Source organism: Bubalus bubalis, chromosome 3 (genome assembly GCF_019923935.1).
Source record: "Bubalus bubalis isolate 160015118507 breed Murrah chromosome 3, NDDB_SH_1, whole genome shotgun sequence".
In the NCBI taxonomy this organism is placed as follows: domain Eukaryota; kingdom Metazoa; phylum Chordata; class Mammalia; order Artiodactyla; family Bovidae; genus Bubalus; species Bubalus bubalis.
Genome location: NC_059159.1, coordinates 17488312 through 17508007, shown reverse-complemented (window position 1 = coordinate 17508007; position 19696 = coordinate 17488312). Strand labels below are relative to the sequence as shown.

The 19696-nt window shown below is 36.5% G+C and overlaps 1 protein-coding gene across 3 annotated transcripts in view; it reads right to left on the bottom strand.

Annotated features, from left to right (window-relative positions):
* The window catches only part of NSF (N-ethylmaleimide sensitive factor, vesicle fusing ATPase), a 148389-nt gene that overhangs the window by 108679 nt on the left and 20014 nt on the right, over window positions 1–19696 (bottom strand). For all 3 annotated transcript variants that reach the window (XM_025279914.2, XM_044938865.1, XM_025279916.2), the window contains exons 3-8: window positions 19288–19387; window positions 16683–16722; window positions 8942–9108; window positions 5690–5797; window positions 5294–5369; window positions 2692–2847 (exon numbers count right to left, since the gene is read on the bottom strand). In XM_025279914.2, the coding sequence (XP_025135699.1) occupies window positions 2692–2847; window positions 5294–5369; window positions 5690–5797; window positions 8942–9108; window positions 16683–16722; window positions 19288–19387 (647 nt within the window). The remainder of the gene's footprint in view (window positions 1–2691; window positions 2848–5293; window positions 5370–5689; window positions 5798–8941; window positions 9109–16682; window positions 16723–19287; window positions 19388–19696) is intronic.

The following is a 19696-nucleotide window of genomic DNA, read 5'->3' as shown; positions in this document are numbered from 1 at the left end:
TGTTTAAATAAAACAGTCTCATAACCTACATTAATTGTTCTTTTCTAATCCTCATTTTTTTCTCATTTGAATTGATTTAACCAATCATATCCATGTTCAGTGAGATCCCATGCAGGTTGACTATTTAGTTAACAAAGAATGAAGGAAAAAAAAAATCAGCAAATTTTGTTCCCACTTGGCAGGGTAAAAGAACACAGGATATACATTAATAAGATGCATGTAATGTTAAATTAAATGTAGCAATTTGTACTTTTTATATGCCTTTATCAAAGCCTAATGAGAACTTTCTAACCACATTGTACTCAGAAGGCAATGAAATTTTTCTACTATGTAATTCCTCCAAAATTCAAATGAGAAAAGAAGCCTCTAAAGGAAGATAAGGAATGATACATGCACAGCAAGAGAATTCTTTCTCAGCCATTTCATCATTAAAGAAGTAGCATAAGGACACTGAGAGTCTTCATTCAAAAAAGAAAACAAAATGTCTTTCGGTTCAGCTCAAAAGCCAAGGTACCTTAAGACTTACTGCCTTCCCCCACCCCGTTTTTAAATTTATTTTTAAAATGGAACATAACTGTTTTACAATGTTGTTAGTTTCTGCTATATAACAATGCAAATCAGCTATATATATACATATATCCCCTCCCTTTTCAGCCTCCCTCCCACCCCAATTTATTCTTTTAAGTCAAATTGACAACACATGCTTTTTGATAACAAAAAGCCATAAAGATAAAGAAGTATTGCGTTTTAAAAAGAACTCATTTATGCCTAAGTAAATCAATAAAAATATTAGAAAAATAAATCCATAAAAAATGTAATGGGTAGTAGTACTAACAAACAAACCTGAAATTCAAGGTCCTTGGTCAAAAAGCACATTAACAACAAAAAGCATACTGTACAACTCAACTAATTTCAATATGGACTGCAGAATCAGATTAAAGTCACTCAGAAATTCCAAATCTGTTTTAATTTCAAACTCTTCAGGAGCTGACAGAGTCACAAACCAACAGAAACGGGTTTACTTCTTTATAGGTTTTACTTCTTTATAGGTAAAATATATAAAAATATTTTAATATAGTTAAAAGATATAACTTAGAGAAGCAGCTGTTTTTCTACTTGTTGGCTGTAGAGGGGTGGTGGTTTACTCGCTAAGTCGTATCTGACTCTTGTGACCCCATGTACTGTAGCCCTCCAGGATTCTCTGTCCATGGACTTTCCCAGGCATGAATACTGGAGTGGGTTGCCATTCCTTTCTCCAGGGGATCCTCCCAACCCAGGAACCGAACCCACGTCTGCTGCATGGCAGGCAGATTCTTTACAGCTGAGCTACCAGGGGGAGTTTACATGTTCAAAGACACAATCATCATATTCTCTGTATGGGGCTCTGGCTTTAAAATATGTAAAAAGATATTGCACAAGAATAACTTAGAACATTTGGAATCACCCTTTAATCTCTGCTTATACCTCAAACATACTTAAGCAATATTTCCATTTCTTGAAAGTTTTATGGATTTATTGTGCCTCAAAATACACCTTACCAAGGCAGTGAACTATCACATTTTTAACTATTTTCTAAATTAAAATTCTGTTTTTTTATGGACTTGGCCTTTGTGTCTTTCAGATAAAAAAAGTATCTTATTGCCATTTCAAGGTGTATAAAACTCAGGTGATGAGGGTCTCTGTCATTTTCTCTTAATCCAATTTCAAGCTCGACCTTTAGCCAGTGAACAGGTGTGTGCTGTGTGTAACTTATCAGAGTGAGCGACTAGGCCGAAAGGCTACCAACAATAGGAGGTTGAGAGAACCGAGCACTTAGTGCCTAGAAAGTAGTTCTTAGCCCCACCATGATGAATATACTTTTATCTCCCAGTAGCAATTTAAAGAAAAAGAATGATGGAGGTGAAGGGAGTAATATATTTGTATTCCTTCAGTTTTTTTGTATACAGTTTTTAACACGAATAGTCTGCCAGAAGCTGTTATGGTATAAATTCCTTCCTCAGATATTCTGTAGCTAACATTCCAATCCAACGTATGATATACATATGAAAACAGTCATGACAGCATTTCCACCAGGGCAAATGAAGCCATTTCACACATAGATAAATTAAATAATTTCAAGAAAGAAGTGATAAATGACTAGTGCATTTCTTTGTATGCAATGTGGAAATTCCTATGTATATTCTGCATTTGTCCTTTTGCATAAATTTAAAACATGCCAAGTATCCATTTACCAGGTATGAAAATGTATTAACTGGGTAATACAACTTTTAAAAAAAGCAACAGCTAATATTAAAACAGTATCCATAGTCTAATAGATAATGACTATTCGGCACAGTAAATCTGACCTTTAGTGAATCTTTAGAGTCAGATGACATTTCTAAATAGGCCCTGTTAAAAATTCATAAATACAATGAAATTTCTAAATATGTCCTATAGAGAAACATACTTGGATAAATAAATTAAATCAAGCAACCACAATTATTTTTATGATTTTCCCATAAAATTAAAATGTAGTTTTAAAAATCCTAAAACTTTAAAAGTTTTTTTAAGCTTTTTTAAAAGAGGATGAAAACAGAAACAGTTTGTCAGGCCTGAAAAATAATTTCAAAACATTACTGAAAACAGATTTTATCACATCCATTTTTTAAAAACAATACAAGATTTTATCCAATTTTTCTTTTTAAAACTCACCCATCTGTTCCACAATCTCTGGAGGAAATACTCTGGAAGCAAATGCTCGTCGAAAAATATCGGAAAACTCCTTGTCCAGACCTCCTATTCCCATTTTCTCAAAGTTCCAGTCAGGATTGATGATAGACTGGCGATTTTCCTTGGTTTTTGCTTTGCCTATTTCAAACAAAGATAATCAAATGTGAGAGAAGAACTTCATCATTAAGCATAAAAAGACAGTCAGAACTCCCTGGGCATCCTCAGTGAATAAAGAAAAGCTATCAAACATGAAAACACCTTCTTAGCTGATTTTTGAAGAAGGATGAGTTTTGTTATATTCCCTAGTTTGTCTGGTCCCCATTTAGGGTCATTCATGGTGTAGTCAATCCATGAAGCTTGGTCTTATTGACCTCTAACTCCTAACCAAGTTAACTAACTTGGTTGATTAGAAGAAACACCATGTGCATATCTGATGAAGAAAACACTAGTTGCCAGACATGCAACTGAAATCTAGCAGTCCCTCAAGGCTCCTAAAGCGATATTTTAAAATACATTTACTTATCTAAATTAAGTATATAATCAGGAATTTAACTCTTCAGCCTGAAAAGATGTATGAAGTTTAATGTCTTATTTGCTTTTTCTTCATTTGCACAATAATCTAAAATTATCCTAAAGTCTTGGATGATTTCAAAATTCATGTTTTCAAATTCTTTCACAAAGAAGAAAATTATCTAACTTAAATGTCATAGTGCCCCCTAAAGTAACTCAAGAGAACCACATTAACTCTCTCAAACACAAAGAATAAAAGTGCCTTAGTACAGCCCACATAAACAAAAAAAAGAAAGTACTATAGTTTTATTTTAATTAGGGAATAACAGGTCACATTAGAAAAAGTTCACCCTAGATGCTAACTGTATGGTTAGTTTTGTGGACTTAACACCTCCTTTACGAAGTAACCAAAAATACTTTTCTTAAACTCTACTGCCCTCTTGTGGCGAAATTGTACAGTTTTACTTTCCAATGGCGGGGGGAACTATTCATCACACTTAGAAATTACCTCTATTGTACAAAAGTCATGCAACTCTCTTGGAATAATATACCATATAATATACAAAGAAATCACTCCAGAAACATATTGGATCAACAACAGGAGATTATGATATATCCTAATTATGATCAAACCTTAGTCTCCTACTTGGTAGGTGGACTCTTTAGCCACCAGGGAAGCCATAAAACAATATATTAGTCATTTAAAAACAGTATTGTAGAAGTATATTTATTAAGATGCTTGAAATATGTTAAGCAAAAAGAACAAACTATAAAACAGTATGAAGATATAATCAAATATTTTAAATTTTAGAGTGAGCTGTTTTTGAGTGCTTATTCATATTTCATGAAATAAATATTTTACAGTTGAAAAACAATAAAAGAGGAATGATAATTTATGGCTCTGGAGAAAAGGACACGCATTCAAATTTAAATGACTTTGGATATAAGTGTGTAACCACTGAAAATCCTCTACCTTGTACTGGGATAGACACCAACACAGGTAAATACAGTTAATGGCATCATTATGCTGATGACTTACTATTTTTAGAGCCCAATCCGCATTATTTTAGTATAATAAAAGTGGGGTTAACGTACAAGAGTAGGACTGAACTATGAATCTGCTGGAAAGACTTTCTTTACCTGTACACTGATCGTTTAACTCAGTCGCTAATGGAAATAATGCTAGTATCACATTTAACACACACCCAGCTGAGGGACATTCTACAAAATACATGACCAGCTCTCATGGTCATGAAAAGACAATGAAAGTCTGAGGAACTGTCAGAGACTGGAGAAGACTATGGAGACTAAACCACTAAATGCAACGTGGAATTCCTAGTTAGATCCTGGAACAGAAAAAGGACATGATGAAAAAACTGACAAAATCCAAATAAAGTCTGTAAAACAGTTAGCAGCAATGGAAACATGTTAATCTAGTTTTGGAAAAGTGTACTATGGTTACTTAAGAGGTACCATTACAGGAAGCTGGTTAAGGGTATACAGGAACTTTCTGAAATATCTTTCATGAATCTTCTGTCAGCCTGCACATATTTATTAAAAGTTTAAAAATTAATTTTTATCTGTATCTTTTCCTTTATTTTTTAGTGAGGTTACTAGGAAATTAAAAATGACATACATGACATACATTATATTTCTATTGGACAAAACTGATCTAGTGAAGGTTTTAAATTTTTTCTGCATCAGTACATCCGAAAGATAGGAAATACTCCATGATTCTGTGATTGGCCTTTTCAAGGCAAGTGTCTCTGTTCTCCCTCCCTGTTTAATCACTGTAGAGTCACGTATTGTTAACAGATGTGCTGTGCTTAGTCGCTCATTCGTGTCTGACTCTTTGCCACCCCAAGGACTGTAGCCCACCAGTTTCCTCTGTCCACGGGGATTCTCCAGGCAAGAATGCTAGAGTGGGTTGTCAGGCCCTCCTCCAGGGGATCTTCCCCACCCAGGGATTGAATCCAGGTCTCCTGCGTTGCAGGTTCTTTACTGTCTGAGCCACCAGGGAAGCCCATTATTAACAGATGGTCCCTCAGAATCTTCTAAAAATTGTAAATCTTACCAATAAGATTGAGTGATGAATTTTCTGCTTTTTCAAATGCAACCTGACTGTTTCCAACAACCAGCCCTATTTCAATCTATAAAGAAAGACAATAATTAGTAGTTAGTCTTACAGCAGATTTCTGGACTTCTCAAAGCAAGGTGAAAAACAAAAGAGAAATGAAGTATCCATGAGCAAAGCAAATTTTTCAAACTATCAGCTATTTCAAATTACTATTAGATCTTCACATGAGTCTGTTTTATACTGTATTTTAATAACTATGCTGGCTTTAAAGGCAAATTTTCCCTACTATCTTAGAAGAGTACATAATATAAATCACTGAGGGAGAGAATGGTTAGGAAAATTATATTAATTTGTACAATGCACTTCATACAGATTATCAGAAATAAAGCATACCTTCTGTCTTTTACCAGTTGCAGGCTCTCCCTTGAGGATACTAGGATCCATGGCTTCAATGTCTTTGACCAGTAAGCCAAAAAGCTTTTCATTGAAGCTAAATACAAGCTATGTAGAAAAGACAGGGGAAAAAAAAATCACTGCGTGATATAATGGTTTGATTTTCATATCATCGCCAATGTTTTTCAAACGCAGGCAAGCAGCTTTCTCTTGTATATCACTCTTCTCCACAAGGCAAACTACCCACATAAGAAAGGAACTAACATTTACTGAGTGTCTGCTGTGTGCCAAACAAACATTACAGGATGTTCTGTAATACTCAGTAACTCTCTTGCAAAAAATCAGTCCTACTTTACCAGTAAGGATGCTGAGATTCAGAGAGGAGTTAAATGGGACCTACAGTAACAGCAAATGGCAGTGCCAGGATGCAAGCCTCGGTTGTGTGCCTCCAACATCGTGCTTTTCTACAATCAATACAAAGTGCCTTCCATGCGAGTGCAGAGACAGCTTCTGAATGCTCGTTCACTCACCAAATATTTATTAAGTGCCTTCTACAAGCTAGGCCCTCATTGAGATACCGGGGTACAACAAAAATACAATAAACAAGGCTGACTGTCAATCCTGCCACTACTAATTACCAAGAATGGGAATAAATACTAAGAAGAATGATTTAAGATATTTATTTCTTCTCTGTATTATGGAGGATTTTCTTTCGTGGGTTTGTAGACGTTTGCATGTCACTGGGTTTTAAATTATTACAAATACCAAGGCATTTTCTATTAAAATACAAAAGCTAAAGGAGAAGGTTAAAAACAATGAAGTTTTAGTTAGGCAATTTGAGCACAACTATCAGAAACTGTAGGAATCCAGAAGGGCTATGGTGAAGCCCAAAAAGCAATGGGCAGGTAAATCAACAAATTGTCAGCTACCTATCACCCTGGGGAGCCGCCTCAATCCATCTAATTCCAAGTAGCAGCCCAGCGGATCTCTAGTGCATCATCCCATTTGACTGACATTAACAGTACATGGCATTTCTTTCTTATTTTCTGTCTTTCCCAACTAGAAACGAAGCTCTACAAAGGTAGGAACTGTGTCTGTCTTATTCACCAAAGATCTACAGGGCCTAAAATAGTATTTACTGAACTCGTACTAGGTGTTCAATAAGTATTTGTTAATGAATGGATCAACTGACTAGCAGGTTCTTGTCTCAGCTACACAGGGCAGCTCACAGGTCGTCTCTGGACCTAAATAAAATTCCTCATGTGCAAAATGAGGAGGTTAGACAAGATAACCTCTGAGGTTCATTCCAATTCCAGTACTCTTAGAAACAGTAATATGTGTTCTGTGTCCTTTTCCTGTCTATCAGTAACTCAAGTTTTCAATTGTGAAAGTTTGATATTACGATATATGGGTTAACCAAATCCTTAAGAGTCTCGTCTTTCCAGGTAATACACTCCACTCATTTCCACAGGCCCTTCCTTCTGCCATTTCTTCCATTTTACAGGCCTTCCCACAGGAGAGACACAAGGACAGTCTATGTAACTCATAAGAGATCAGAACACTATAAAGCTGGAATTTTCAAACTTTTTGGGCTCAGAATCCTTTTATATTTGTAAACCCCCAAATTTTGTTTATATGGATTGTAATAATCTGTTGATATTCACTGTATTAGAAATTAGAACAAGAAAATTTATTAATTTAAAAAAACAATAATTAAGTACATTATATATTAACAAATAACAGTTATAATTTATTTTAAAATATTTCAATTTCCCAAGGTATAAAACATAAGTGGGAAGAGAGGCACTGTGACATTTCTGCAAATCTCTAATTTCTTGCTTAATGGAAGACCACTCAGCATTCATGTTTGCCTCAGCACGCAGTGTAACTATGCACAACTCCACTTGTGAGAGAATAAGATGAAATGGGCACATAACACCCTTTTTAAAAAATGTTTTGATATTAGATTTGACCTCACAAACCCCCTGAAAGGGCCTCAAGGCCACAGTTTGAGAACAGCTGCTGTGGAGCTATGGGAGGAGGAAGGAGTTAATGATTCAGAAAAGTCACAGAAAAAAAGACAAATGGAATGGTAAGGTCAAAAGAGCAGAGATTATTTATGTAGAAAGACAAATAATAATTTATGAACTCACACATTTTTTTAGGTAAAATAAAAAACAAAACAAAACACAGAATTTCTTCTTAGGAGACCAAACAATGTACTAACTGAAGTCCAAAGAAGGGAGTAATAATAAACAGGATCACTTTTTTCTTTTATTCTATTGGACTATAGTTGACTTACCCTGTTGTGTTAGCTTCAGGTGTACAGCCAAGTGATTCAATTATACACATATTCATTTTATTTTAGATTCTTTTCTCATATTGATTATTACAAAATATTGGGTACAGTTCCCTGTGCTATACAGTAGGTCTGTGTTGGTTATCTATTTTAAATATAGTGGGGGTGTGTGTGTGTGTGTGTGTGTGTGTGTGCGTGTGTGTGTGTGTTCACCCCAAGCTTCTGATTTATCCCTCCCCTAATGTTTCCCTTTAGGTAATTGTAAGTTTGCTTTCAATAGCTGTAAGTCTTTTCTGTTTTGTATATAAGTTTCCTTCTTTTTTAAAATTAAATTCCACATAAGAGTGACATCACAGGATATGTTTTTCTCTATCTGATTCACTTCACTCAGTCAATATGATAATCTCCAGGTTCATCATTGTTGCTACAAATGGCATTATTTCACTTTTTTATGGCTCAGTAATATTCCATTGTATATATGACCCTCATCTTCTTTATAAGCAATATTATTTTTAAGAAGAGAAAATCTGGGCTTCAAAAGCTCCATAAAAAACTGAATATATATTTACATGTAATTTTCTTAAGATTCTCAAAGAAGCTCATAACCAAAAAAGTTAAGAATTACTTTTCTACAGAAATACATCAGGAAAACAGAAAGACATCCCCAGACAAATGTCCCATGACAAGAAAAGAAATTTGAAATACATGTCTACAGTGTTCCCAAATTTACAGAAAGAAAAGCTGCTGTCCTTATACATGACACTGTAACCTAATTTTATAATTTTTCTAAACAGTCTGCTAGAGATTCAGCAAATATATTTCCCTCACTTTTTATCACTCACCTTAGATATAGCTGTTCATATGCAAAGCTCCTCTCAGCTTTTAAAAAACAATTAATTTTGGACAAGTACAGAGATTAGAATGTCTCTAAATGAAAGAAAGTTTAAAACTACCTGTTGACCCACTGAGAATGCCTGGTTGTTGAACTGCTGAATAAATTCTGCGGCCATCTTGTCAGTATCATATGGGTTGGAGTCGATACTTTTTTTCTGCAGGAAATCAATCTCGATGGTCATAGTGCCAATACACTGCTTGGCTTTGTCAAAGGTATATAAGGACACTAGGGAGGAAACAAAGGAGCATTTTTTTTTAATCACAGAGACACCAAATGCTTGCTGTGCTTCAAGTAACTAAAAGTTTCACATAAATGAATTAGAACGTGACCAAAGGGGGATTTTTCATGACGTTCATTGAAGGGATACATAAGGCACCGATATTTTTTAAACACAATAATAACCACTAGAGATGTTCTTCCCCCTGACTTAATTGGAACATACTAAACAGCAATCTCCTGTACTTTTACCCCTCACCTGACTGTTCTGGGGAAATCACAGCTGTCCCCATATAGCCTCTCCATCTTCCTCCTCCTCATTAAGCAGAGGATGAAGTGACAGAATGGGAAATCCTGGTGGAGACAGCATACCATGCTGTTTCCAAACAAGACTTTTGCTTGACACAAGAAAGAGCTAAGGTCAGAGGTGTGTGGACTCTTGCTTTAGCAAATTAAGAGTGTAGGACCAAAACAAAAACCAAAACAAAACCAAAAAAACCTTTGAGAAAAAAATGTTTACTAGAGGGGTTTCCTCCAGAGCAACTCAAGACTTTGACATTTCTTTTTTTAATACTACAGAAATATTTACTGAGCACTTATGATTTCAGGGAACCTCAGTAAGTTCTACATGCATAACAGGACAAAGACCAGACCTTTAGCTCATTTTTGTATTAACAGCACCTAATAGTGTCTGTGGGCTTCCCAGGTGACTCAGTGGTAAAGAATCTGCCTGCCAATGCAGAAGATGCCAGAGATGTGGGTTCAATCCCTAGGTTGAGAAAATCCCAAGGAGGAGAAAATGGCAACCCACTCCAGTATTTTAGCCTGGGAAATTTCAAGAACAGAGAAGCCTGGTGGGCTACAGTCCATGGGGTCGCAAAGAGTCAGACATGACTGAGCACAGCAAACAAACAATGGTGTTAGCAGGATGCTTAATATATTCACGAACTGTTTAAATGAAACAATAGCAGCAAAACATCTATACTTTCCATACTAGTAACAAAAGAGGCAAAACAAAAGGACTCTGGAAACTGCATTTCAGTCTATTAGTAAATGGACGAATGTAAAAAACTTTCTGTGCCTTGATTTGTCACACCTATAAAATAAGACTGGGCTAGATAAACCTTTATGGTCCTTTCATGCCCAATTTCTGTTCTCAACTTATTTTTTACAGACTAGCTGAGTCTAGTATTGAGTTACGTACAAGGATTTTTTGTAAATCCTTTGAATGAAATTGCTTGATTAATCATATTTTCGTATTTTGGTCTGCCATCATAAAGGGGACACACATATTTGATATATGTTTTCAAAAGCAAAATAACAAAGAAAGCCAGGATGGAGGGTTGGAAAATTTGCTGAAGATCAAATATAAGCCCAAATCTCAGCTGAGAGTTTCAGAATACTCTCTGGCCTCCACTTCTGCATGTTGTGTTCTTTTTGTGTCCTTCCTAGGAAGTACAGATTACATTCTGAGTGATTTTCATAAGACAGCTTAGTTGTTTCTCCATAAGAAATATTTATAGGATGAATTATTAATGGAAAATAAATAAGTTGATCAACAATCTCATTTCCAGGGGTCTGTCCCCAGAAGACTCTTAAACATGTGTCTAAAAAGAAAGTTACAGGGAGGTTCATTGCAGCATTATTTCTAATAGTCAAACATTTTAAAAATGATTATCAGTCAGGAAATGATGAATAAAATGTGGCATAGTCATAATGTAGAATAATGTGTAGCACTTAAAATTAAAATCTGATATATATTTAATAAAGATGAATGGTCCATTAAAACATAATATTGAGTGAAAAAAGTATAATTCAGAAAGGGCTGCACAGTATAACACAATTTTGTGCATTAAAGACTCCAAAACAATTTCATAGCATCACCATGTGTGTGTATATATATATATGCATGGATATGTACAGGTGTTTGAACCATTCTTATACCAAGAAATTTGAATACGTATTAAAATATCATCAATACCGACTATAGTTTTCAAATGCATCTTAATTTAAGGTCAATGTTCCTAAATAGAAAAGACCAAGTTGTTACAATTTCAAATGCTATGGCAGTACCATGGACAGTTTCACAGGCAGCACCATGGTCAGCACCATCATCAGCCCCCAAAGGGACAGATGCCCTGAGGGTTTCAACAAGGAGCAAAGGGCCAAAAGGTTAAGAATGTTTATATTCTGACCAATAGTAATTTAACATCTAAGATTAATTTATAAACAAAAAATTATAGCCAGTGCTTTGAACAGGCATTACAAAGACAGGTTCAAAAAAACGTGTTAACTGAATGAACATCAGTCTGCAATACTTAAAACATGGTACTTCCAGAGAGAAAACTAAATGATTCTTGTAGAAGATTTAGTCTGAGAACTAAAATCACTGACCTGACTAAAAAATTCTGCTTACAGACAGAACTCCTGTTTTAGAATCCTTGAATAAACACTCCCCTTCATACCAAACTTCCTATTCTCTCTTTGCCTACACCTCTACTTACACTCGGAGAAGACAATGGCACCCCACTCCAGTTTTCTTGCCTGGAAAATCCCATGGGCAGAGGAGCCTGGTAGGCTGCAGTCCATGGGGTCGCTAAGAGTCGGACACAACTGAGCGACTTCACTTCCACTTTCCATTTTCATGCACTGGAGAAGGAAATGGCAACCCACTCCAGTGTTCTTGCCTGGAGAATCCCAAGGATGGAGGAGCCTGGTGGACTGCTGTCTATGGGGTCGCACAGGGTTTGACATGACTGAAGCGACTTAGCAGCAGCAGCAGCTACTTACACTGAAAAGCTTTGTACCTTTATGCTACATCATGACAACAATCAGGCCCCCAAACCCTTCCTTACCTCAAGCTTACTCCACCTTAGTCCCATCTGAACACTTAAGTTTTATAATTCTGCCAATTAGGTCTGTTTGATTTGCCTTTTTAAAGAACTGATTTCACATTCAAGGTAAGCATTTCTGGTAGCAGGAGAATGCTTTAAACACAATTTAAGGCCACAAAACACATTTTTTCATTTCATCTTGAATTTTCTTTTTCACAACAGAATTTATCTGCATTAAAACTTAAGAACATTCATATTTAGAAAAGTAAGTTTAAGAAAATTAGAAACCTAAGCCTCATACACATTGGTCTTCTCATTAGATTTAACAAGTGTTCATTTTTATCTCTGACAGTGTCCACAAACAGGGAACCCTGGCTTCACGCACTGACCTACTTCCCTTTGTTGCCGAACTCCTGCACTGTCTCAGCTTCGTGCTATGCTTTCAAGTGAGGAGGTGACAGTTAAGGGAATCACTTATGTCAATGTTCCCAAAAATGTGACTGATAACAACTATTTAAGGGTGATTGTTAAAAACACAGATTCATGAATTAGACTCCCCAAGGAAGGGGCCTGAGAATCTTTAAAAAAAAAAAAAAAAAAAAAAAACAGAACTCCCCAGGTATTTCTGTGAGGCAAGTTTAGAAAGCACTAATTCTCCAACATTCACTACCAGTTATCTGTATCTAATTTCCTTTATTTTCACCCCTAGGCGAAAAATTTTATCTTTAACCCTACTTCCACAAAGAAAAGACCAAATAAAGATAATCCCAATATTTAAGTTCCTTCTGATTCAGAAAAAAACAAACAAACAGTAAGTTGCCAAGTTCCTAAATGAGAAAGAGGATACTCTCTCCTTCCACTTTACCAACTTCTCTTCTCGGGCATCTTGACTACAGAGACTAGGCTCATAATGTGTTCCAGGCAACTGCTTTAAGTAATTGCTTTCTTTCAACCAGTTTAAAGTAAATGTATCTTTGAATATCTCCAAGCTTGGATCCAGAGGATCTGAATGTGAATCTGAACATTCCCACACATCCTCCTAAAACTCTGTGGGAACAGCAAGGAGAACAAATAATGCTACGCACAGTCCACACCGTCAGCATTACTAAGAGACATAGAATATCACAAAACTCAAATTACTTGAAAATAGAGAAATATGTAACAAGATTAGACAGAGCTCCCACTGTGGAAAAAAAGAAGGAAAAGCAGTACATAGGGAAAATGCAAACAAAAATCACCCCTCAAAAGAGAAAGTCTAATAGCAAAAGCCAAAACACTATACACAGGTTTGGGACTTGGTAATCCAAGACGCTAGGTACCCAGAAAGGACCTGAAAGTAAGTAGAACTGGAAGTAGTAACATCAAAGAATCACTGGAAAGAATCAGACAAACAGAGAAAGGGTGGTACCCTTCAAGACATGGCAATAAAGGAAAGAAGACAGTAAGAGAGGAAAATTAGGGATCACACAGAAACCAAACAGAAATAAGCTATGCCAACCAACCTTTCTACCTACCCCACCTCACCATTATTAAAGAAACTGCCCTTCTCTACACTAACAGGAAAGAATGCTCTTGCACTAATAATTTTGCCTACAAAATCATATGAAACAAAACAAATAATAATTCCACAAAGTTACTGTAAAGAAAACATAACAAATAACAAAATATTGCAGCATTTCAGCTGTCTTCTCTAAAAAGATCAATTATGAAATAGAAAATATACATAACATTTTAAACTAAATTAAGTATCCTCAAACAAGTACTTAGACATATAACAAAACACCTAAAGTCAGAAGATTAAAAACTAAGAACAGAAACAGACAAATATTAATAAAAGAAATGCAATGAATTTATCAAACACAGGAAAGAAATCTAGGAAAAATAAAATTACTCAGAAGTGAATAATATATTACAAAGTGTCCATGGAAGAATAGATTCAAGTTAATATTTAATTAAAGAGGCAGTGAATGAAGACAAGAAAACAACTAAGATAATAAAAATAAAGCATTTACAAAGAATAGAGAGAAAGCAGCTGAGATGTAAGAGAGATAAGGCCTAAAATACATATATAATTAGAGCCCTGGAGAAGACAAAACAATTCAGTCAGAACGAATATTTTAAACCAAAAACCTAAGAAAATCTTCTGGAAATAGACAAAATTTAAATCTACACATTATTGTATAGCTGAGTTGTTGACCCAGAATGACCAATTCCAAGCAATATTCTAATAAGGATATTTGAATTTAAAGACAGAAAACCCCTCAGGGCTCCCAGGCAAAAAAATCAAATTATTTATAAAGGTAAGAAAATAAGACTGGCATCAGATTTCTCAACAGTTTGATACAAAATAAGGCAATGTGATACAGTATTTTCAAGAAATTCAAGGAAAGAAAAGCCAAAAATTTTATATCCAACTAAGTTTCCCTTAAAGGCATCAAAGATATAAAAGAAAAAAGTTTGAATATCCAAGAACTTAGGAAACACCGTACACATATATACTTCCTGGAAGAATCTACTAGAGGATAGGTTTTATCCAACCAAGTAGAAACTGGCAAAAGGACTGATCATGATCATTTAAGAGATTTATTGTAGAACTGAGACTAAAACAAATATGGGGTCATTTGTGGAAGAATAGCATGTAAATCCTGGAGGAGGGCATGGCAACCCACTCCAGTATTCTTGCCTAGTGAATCCCCATGGGCAGAGGAGCCTGGTGGGCCACAGTCCATGACATGGCAAAGAGTTGACCACGACTGAAGCAACTAAGCACGGCACAGCACAGCATGTAAATACCATAGAAAGAAATGAACCAACATGCACAGCATGGTGACTATAGTTAGTAATACTGTACTGCACACTTGAATGTTGCTAATAGAGTAGACCTTACGAGTTGTTATCACAAGAAAAAAAATCTTGTGACAGATGTTAACTAGATTTATTGTGGTAAGCATTTCACAATGTATATAAATATCAAATCATTATGTCAGGTGGTTCAGTTCAGTCGCTCAGTTGTGTCCGACTCTTTGTAACCCCATGGACTGCAGCACGCCAGGCTTCCCTGTCCTTCACCAACTCCTAGAGCTTGCTCAAACTCATGTCCATCGAGTCAGTGATGCCATCCAACCATCTCATCCTCTGTCGTCCCCTTCTCCTCCTGCCTTCAATCTTTCCCAGCATCAGGGTGGTGCTAGTGGTAAAGAACCTGACTGCCAGTGCAGGAGACACAAGAGACGAGGGTTTGATCCCTGGATCTGGAAGATCCCCTAGAGGGGGGCAGGGCAACCCACTCCAGTATTCTTGCCTGGAGAATCCCCATGGACAGAGGAGCCTGGCAGGTTACAGTCCATAGGGTTGCATGGAGTCGGACAGGACTGAAGTGACTTAGCAGGCATGCATACTTGAAACTAATATAATGTAATATATCAATTATATTTCAACTTTTAAAAAGTTGCTTCTTCCACTAAAAAAAAAAAAAAAGACTTAAAACTTGAAAAAAAAAAGGAAGCAATTAATTACAAAATGAGAGGAGAAAGAGGAAGGCAGAATATAAAGATTAACTATTGTATAGATTAGAGTCAAATGGTATCTTTTAGAAGATATCTCTGTATTGTTTTTGTAACCTTTCCATAATATGAATTTTTTTAGGTCTTAAAAGCGACTCACACTTCATTTCCCCAACTTTGCCACAATGACTAAGAAACAATGCCAGTTTTCACTTAGCTCTTTGGTTTATAAACCACAAGTGGCTTAGTCTTTTTTTTTTCCCTTAAGTCATAAATTGCTTTCCATATCCTTCCCTAATGAACTATGATGACTTTATAACACATTTTAAAAGTCCACAGTTTTCTTAAGTACTGCCACCCTTTCTTCTCCTTACCCTAAACCTGATTTATCTTTTTAAACAAAGACATTAGAAAATACATCTCAGTATACAGTAAAATGGAATCACCATGTAAAACCAATTATTCCTCTTTAACAAAATTTCAACTTTAAAAAATTTTTTCCATAGCCATAATTTCACAAAGTCCTATTCAGCTTAATTCCAGGCAAGTCAAATAACCTCCCAGCAATTGTCCTTCACTCCTGTATTCTTCCCACTCCTTGCTATATACTCCACAATGACATGAGAACTCATCTCTAAAGGTAGGATTTTGATGGGCTTATTCAAGACTTCTAAGTGTGTTTGTGTAAAATCCAAAAATTTCAGTATGTATTTCCAGGCCGCCCACTAACTGCGTACTCCACCTCTCATCACTTAATACAACCCATTCATGCAAAACTTTTCAACCGAACACACTTATGAGCGATGCCTATAATTTGCTTGCTCCCATCCCAGTGCCTTTTGTTTTATTTCTCATCTGAAGAGCCTTTGTTCCTTGTCACTATCATGTCATGCTTTTCTCCTACTTCATAATCATGCTCAAAACTCCAGTGCTGGAAAGATTTCTCTGGCTAATTATCCAGTCTCCAATCAATTTCTCCACTCCTGTTCTGTCTCAGCACTTTTACACAGTGCTCTTAAAGGTAATTTGTGCAAAAATTTACCTTGCACTTTTTCTGTGAGCTATGAATATGTGACTGTTCCTTTCCCAGGAATACCCAGACATATAACAAGTAGACAGAGTAACTAACTACTTACTTTCCATTCTCATACACCTAACTGTAACATGGATGAAAAGAAAACTGCGCAGATCTCTATGAGAAAATTGTAAAGAGAATCTATCTCAGATAGCTAAAAAATATACCTACCTTCTATTTCTTGTCCAATAGAAAGTCCAGCCCATTTTCGCTGTAAAACAAAAGGGGGCAGAGGGAAAGACACTTAATACCACATCAAAATTAGAGAAACGAGGAAAACAGGATTTCTGTGAATTTCATGTACACATTCCAAGACTAAACCATGGCTGTTAAGTGTTGAACCGTGTCCCACAAAAAAGATTCATTAAAGCCTTAGCCCCCAGCTCCAATGAATGTGACAGCATTTGGAAACAGGGTCTCTGCAGATGATATCAAGGTAAGATGAGGTCACAATGAATTAAGATAGACTCTAAGCCAATATGGCTTCCTTATAAGAAAAGAGAGACACAGTCAAATGGGGAAAAAGTCATGGGACAGTGAAGGCAGGGACTGAAGTGACACAGCCACCAGTCAATGAACATCAAAGACTGTCTGCTACACCAGAAGCTAAGCATGGAATAGATTTTTCCCTAGTGCCTTCAGAGAGAACACGGCCCTGCTGACACCTTGATTTCAGACTTCTGCCTCCAGAACTGGAGAATAAATTTCTGTTATTTTAAGCCACCTAGTTTGTGGTACTTTGTTACAGCCGCCCTAGCAAACATATGCTAGAGTCTATTTATACCTGAATATCTGTCCTCAAAACGTAGAAAGTTTGCCTTTTTACAGTAAAGCCGGCACCACTGAGTAGGATGCTCCTTTGCATAATATTTTAACACTCCTGAAGGCCTTTGGAGTATCAGACATTTCAGATTCTAAATGTACTGTGGACAGTTATACTGTTTGATACAGTAGCACAAAAAGAAAGATGTTCAATTCATGATAAATAAATCAGAACTCATCAGATAGGCTATAATGAAACCAAGCAGGGTTTCAAATCATTAGATGGTCATGACCATTCTTTGTGTACTAGCCAAAGAAGTGTCAGGCATTTGTGACAAGGCTTTTAGCTTCTCCCTAGGTACCGACTGGTTACAACGGCAAGAATATACAGAGGCAGGACAGATTGTGTTCAGGCAGGAATTCAGGACTGGCTTGATATAGATTCAAAATGAGTACTTCCTGACAACACTTCAAAGAACAGTTAGAAAAATAATCTTTGGCTGAAAAACAAGTTTGTCTACTCATCTGAACTCCGTGAACTTTGTGGTGGTGAGGGGTTAAGAAGATGCTGCGTTTTGAATACATGCAACAAGTGCTCTCCCTCCCAGCTTTCTCACCTCCTCTCCACCCTTCACTTCTCTCTTCTGTCATACTCCATCCCACTTTCGGCCAACCGGAAACGCAGAGGCACACTGGTTGAGCCCAGATTTGGGTTCACAAAGCAGCCACATTTAGGCTCTACACCCAGAGATAGCCTCAAGGATGATAAGAATACTATCCATCATCTGGGGTTGTTGAGAGAATTCAATGAGGGAACACATGCAAAAGCACTTAAGAGTAGCACTTGGTCTGTAGTAAATGTTGGGGAAAATTTTTTTTAAAGCAGACAGACAAGGAAAATGGTTAGAAATCCCATTTCTGGCCAGCTGAGTCCCAAATTTAGCTCTGAGAAAGCTGGTAAGCTCTAGAACATTCCAAACCTTTGATCTATATAAACAAATGCAAAAAGCAGTCCTGATACTGCAGAGGCATTCAAAAGGGGGAAAGGGAATAGCAAATGAAGATTTCCCATAACATGTGAGGGATTCAAGAGATCTTTAACAGTTCCTTAAGGAGTTAATTCTCCTTTTGATCTCTTTCTCTAAACCTCCAGGGGTGGGAGGGCAGCAATCAATTGGCATAGTACAGGAGGTACGGGTTGCATTTGCACTGTTTAGGACTAAGGATCAGCAGCCTGAGTAAGATGACAAGAGAGGAAAGGACACAGACTAGTACTTGCGATGCTCCTATATTACATATTATGTGCCTGCAAGAGTGTTAGGCAATTTCCCCTCTACAGAATCTACCAACAGCTATAAATTTAATCATAATCCTTCCACTTATTATGGAAGCCCAGCAAGTTAGGCTGTAATTTGAAATAACAACTGTGCTTAGTCATTCAGGCATGTTCGACTCTTTGTGACTGTTTGGAATGTAGCCAGTCAGGCTCCTCTGTCCATGGGATTCTCCAGGCAAGAATACTGGAGTGGGTTCCCATTTCCTTCTCCAGGGGATCTTCCTGACTCAGGGATCGAACCCACATGCTCCTGTGTCTCCTGCACTGAAGGCAGATTCTTTATCACTGAGCCATCAGGGAAGCCCTACTCATATCATGTTCTTTAGTCTAACATCATTGTATTTAAAAACGCTATTATTAGATGTCAATTTTAGATGTAAGTGCTATTTTTATATATTCTCTATTACCCTGAGAGCTAACATTAAAATAACTTGACACTGATAGCTAACTGATATCAGAATTATTTTTTTTAATTAGGGGAAAAAAATCAAGGCAATAAAAGACAGATACGGTAAAAATTGGCAATTAAGAATATATCTTTAAATTCCTTATATAACACCTAGATCGTTTTCATCAATATGAATCAATACCACTACAGGGTGATACAGCTTGCTTTAAATGAATTGATTCTTCTACAACTTTCAAGATTAGAGGAGAATAAATTCACTTCCTAGTTACCTGAGGTAAGCTGAATGCAATGCTCCCTGGAACCACAGATGGGTGTGTTCTCAGTGTAAATGTGTACCTGTGGTTGGGGGAGGTCCTCACAATCACGTGCCTACGAGACAGAAACACAGTCAACACTCCATGTCAAAGGAAATAAAGAACATCAACTCTAATATGCTCATTTCCAACAGATGATGCTTGATGAGGACCGAGTGAAAACATGGCATTATATGAGTCCTGAAGAAACAGGACCACAAATTGTCAGCAATTCACAATGTTTTCTAGGTGTAAGGACCACCTTGGGCCAAACAGACATCAAACAGAATCAAGGCCAAGTTCAAGAGAGTACATGCCGTTCAAAACATCAACCTCATTACATTTCCAGTTTACATAAAATTGAAGGCACTGATTTACTTGATAC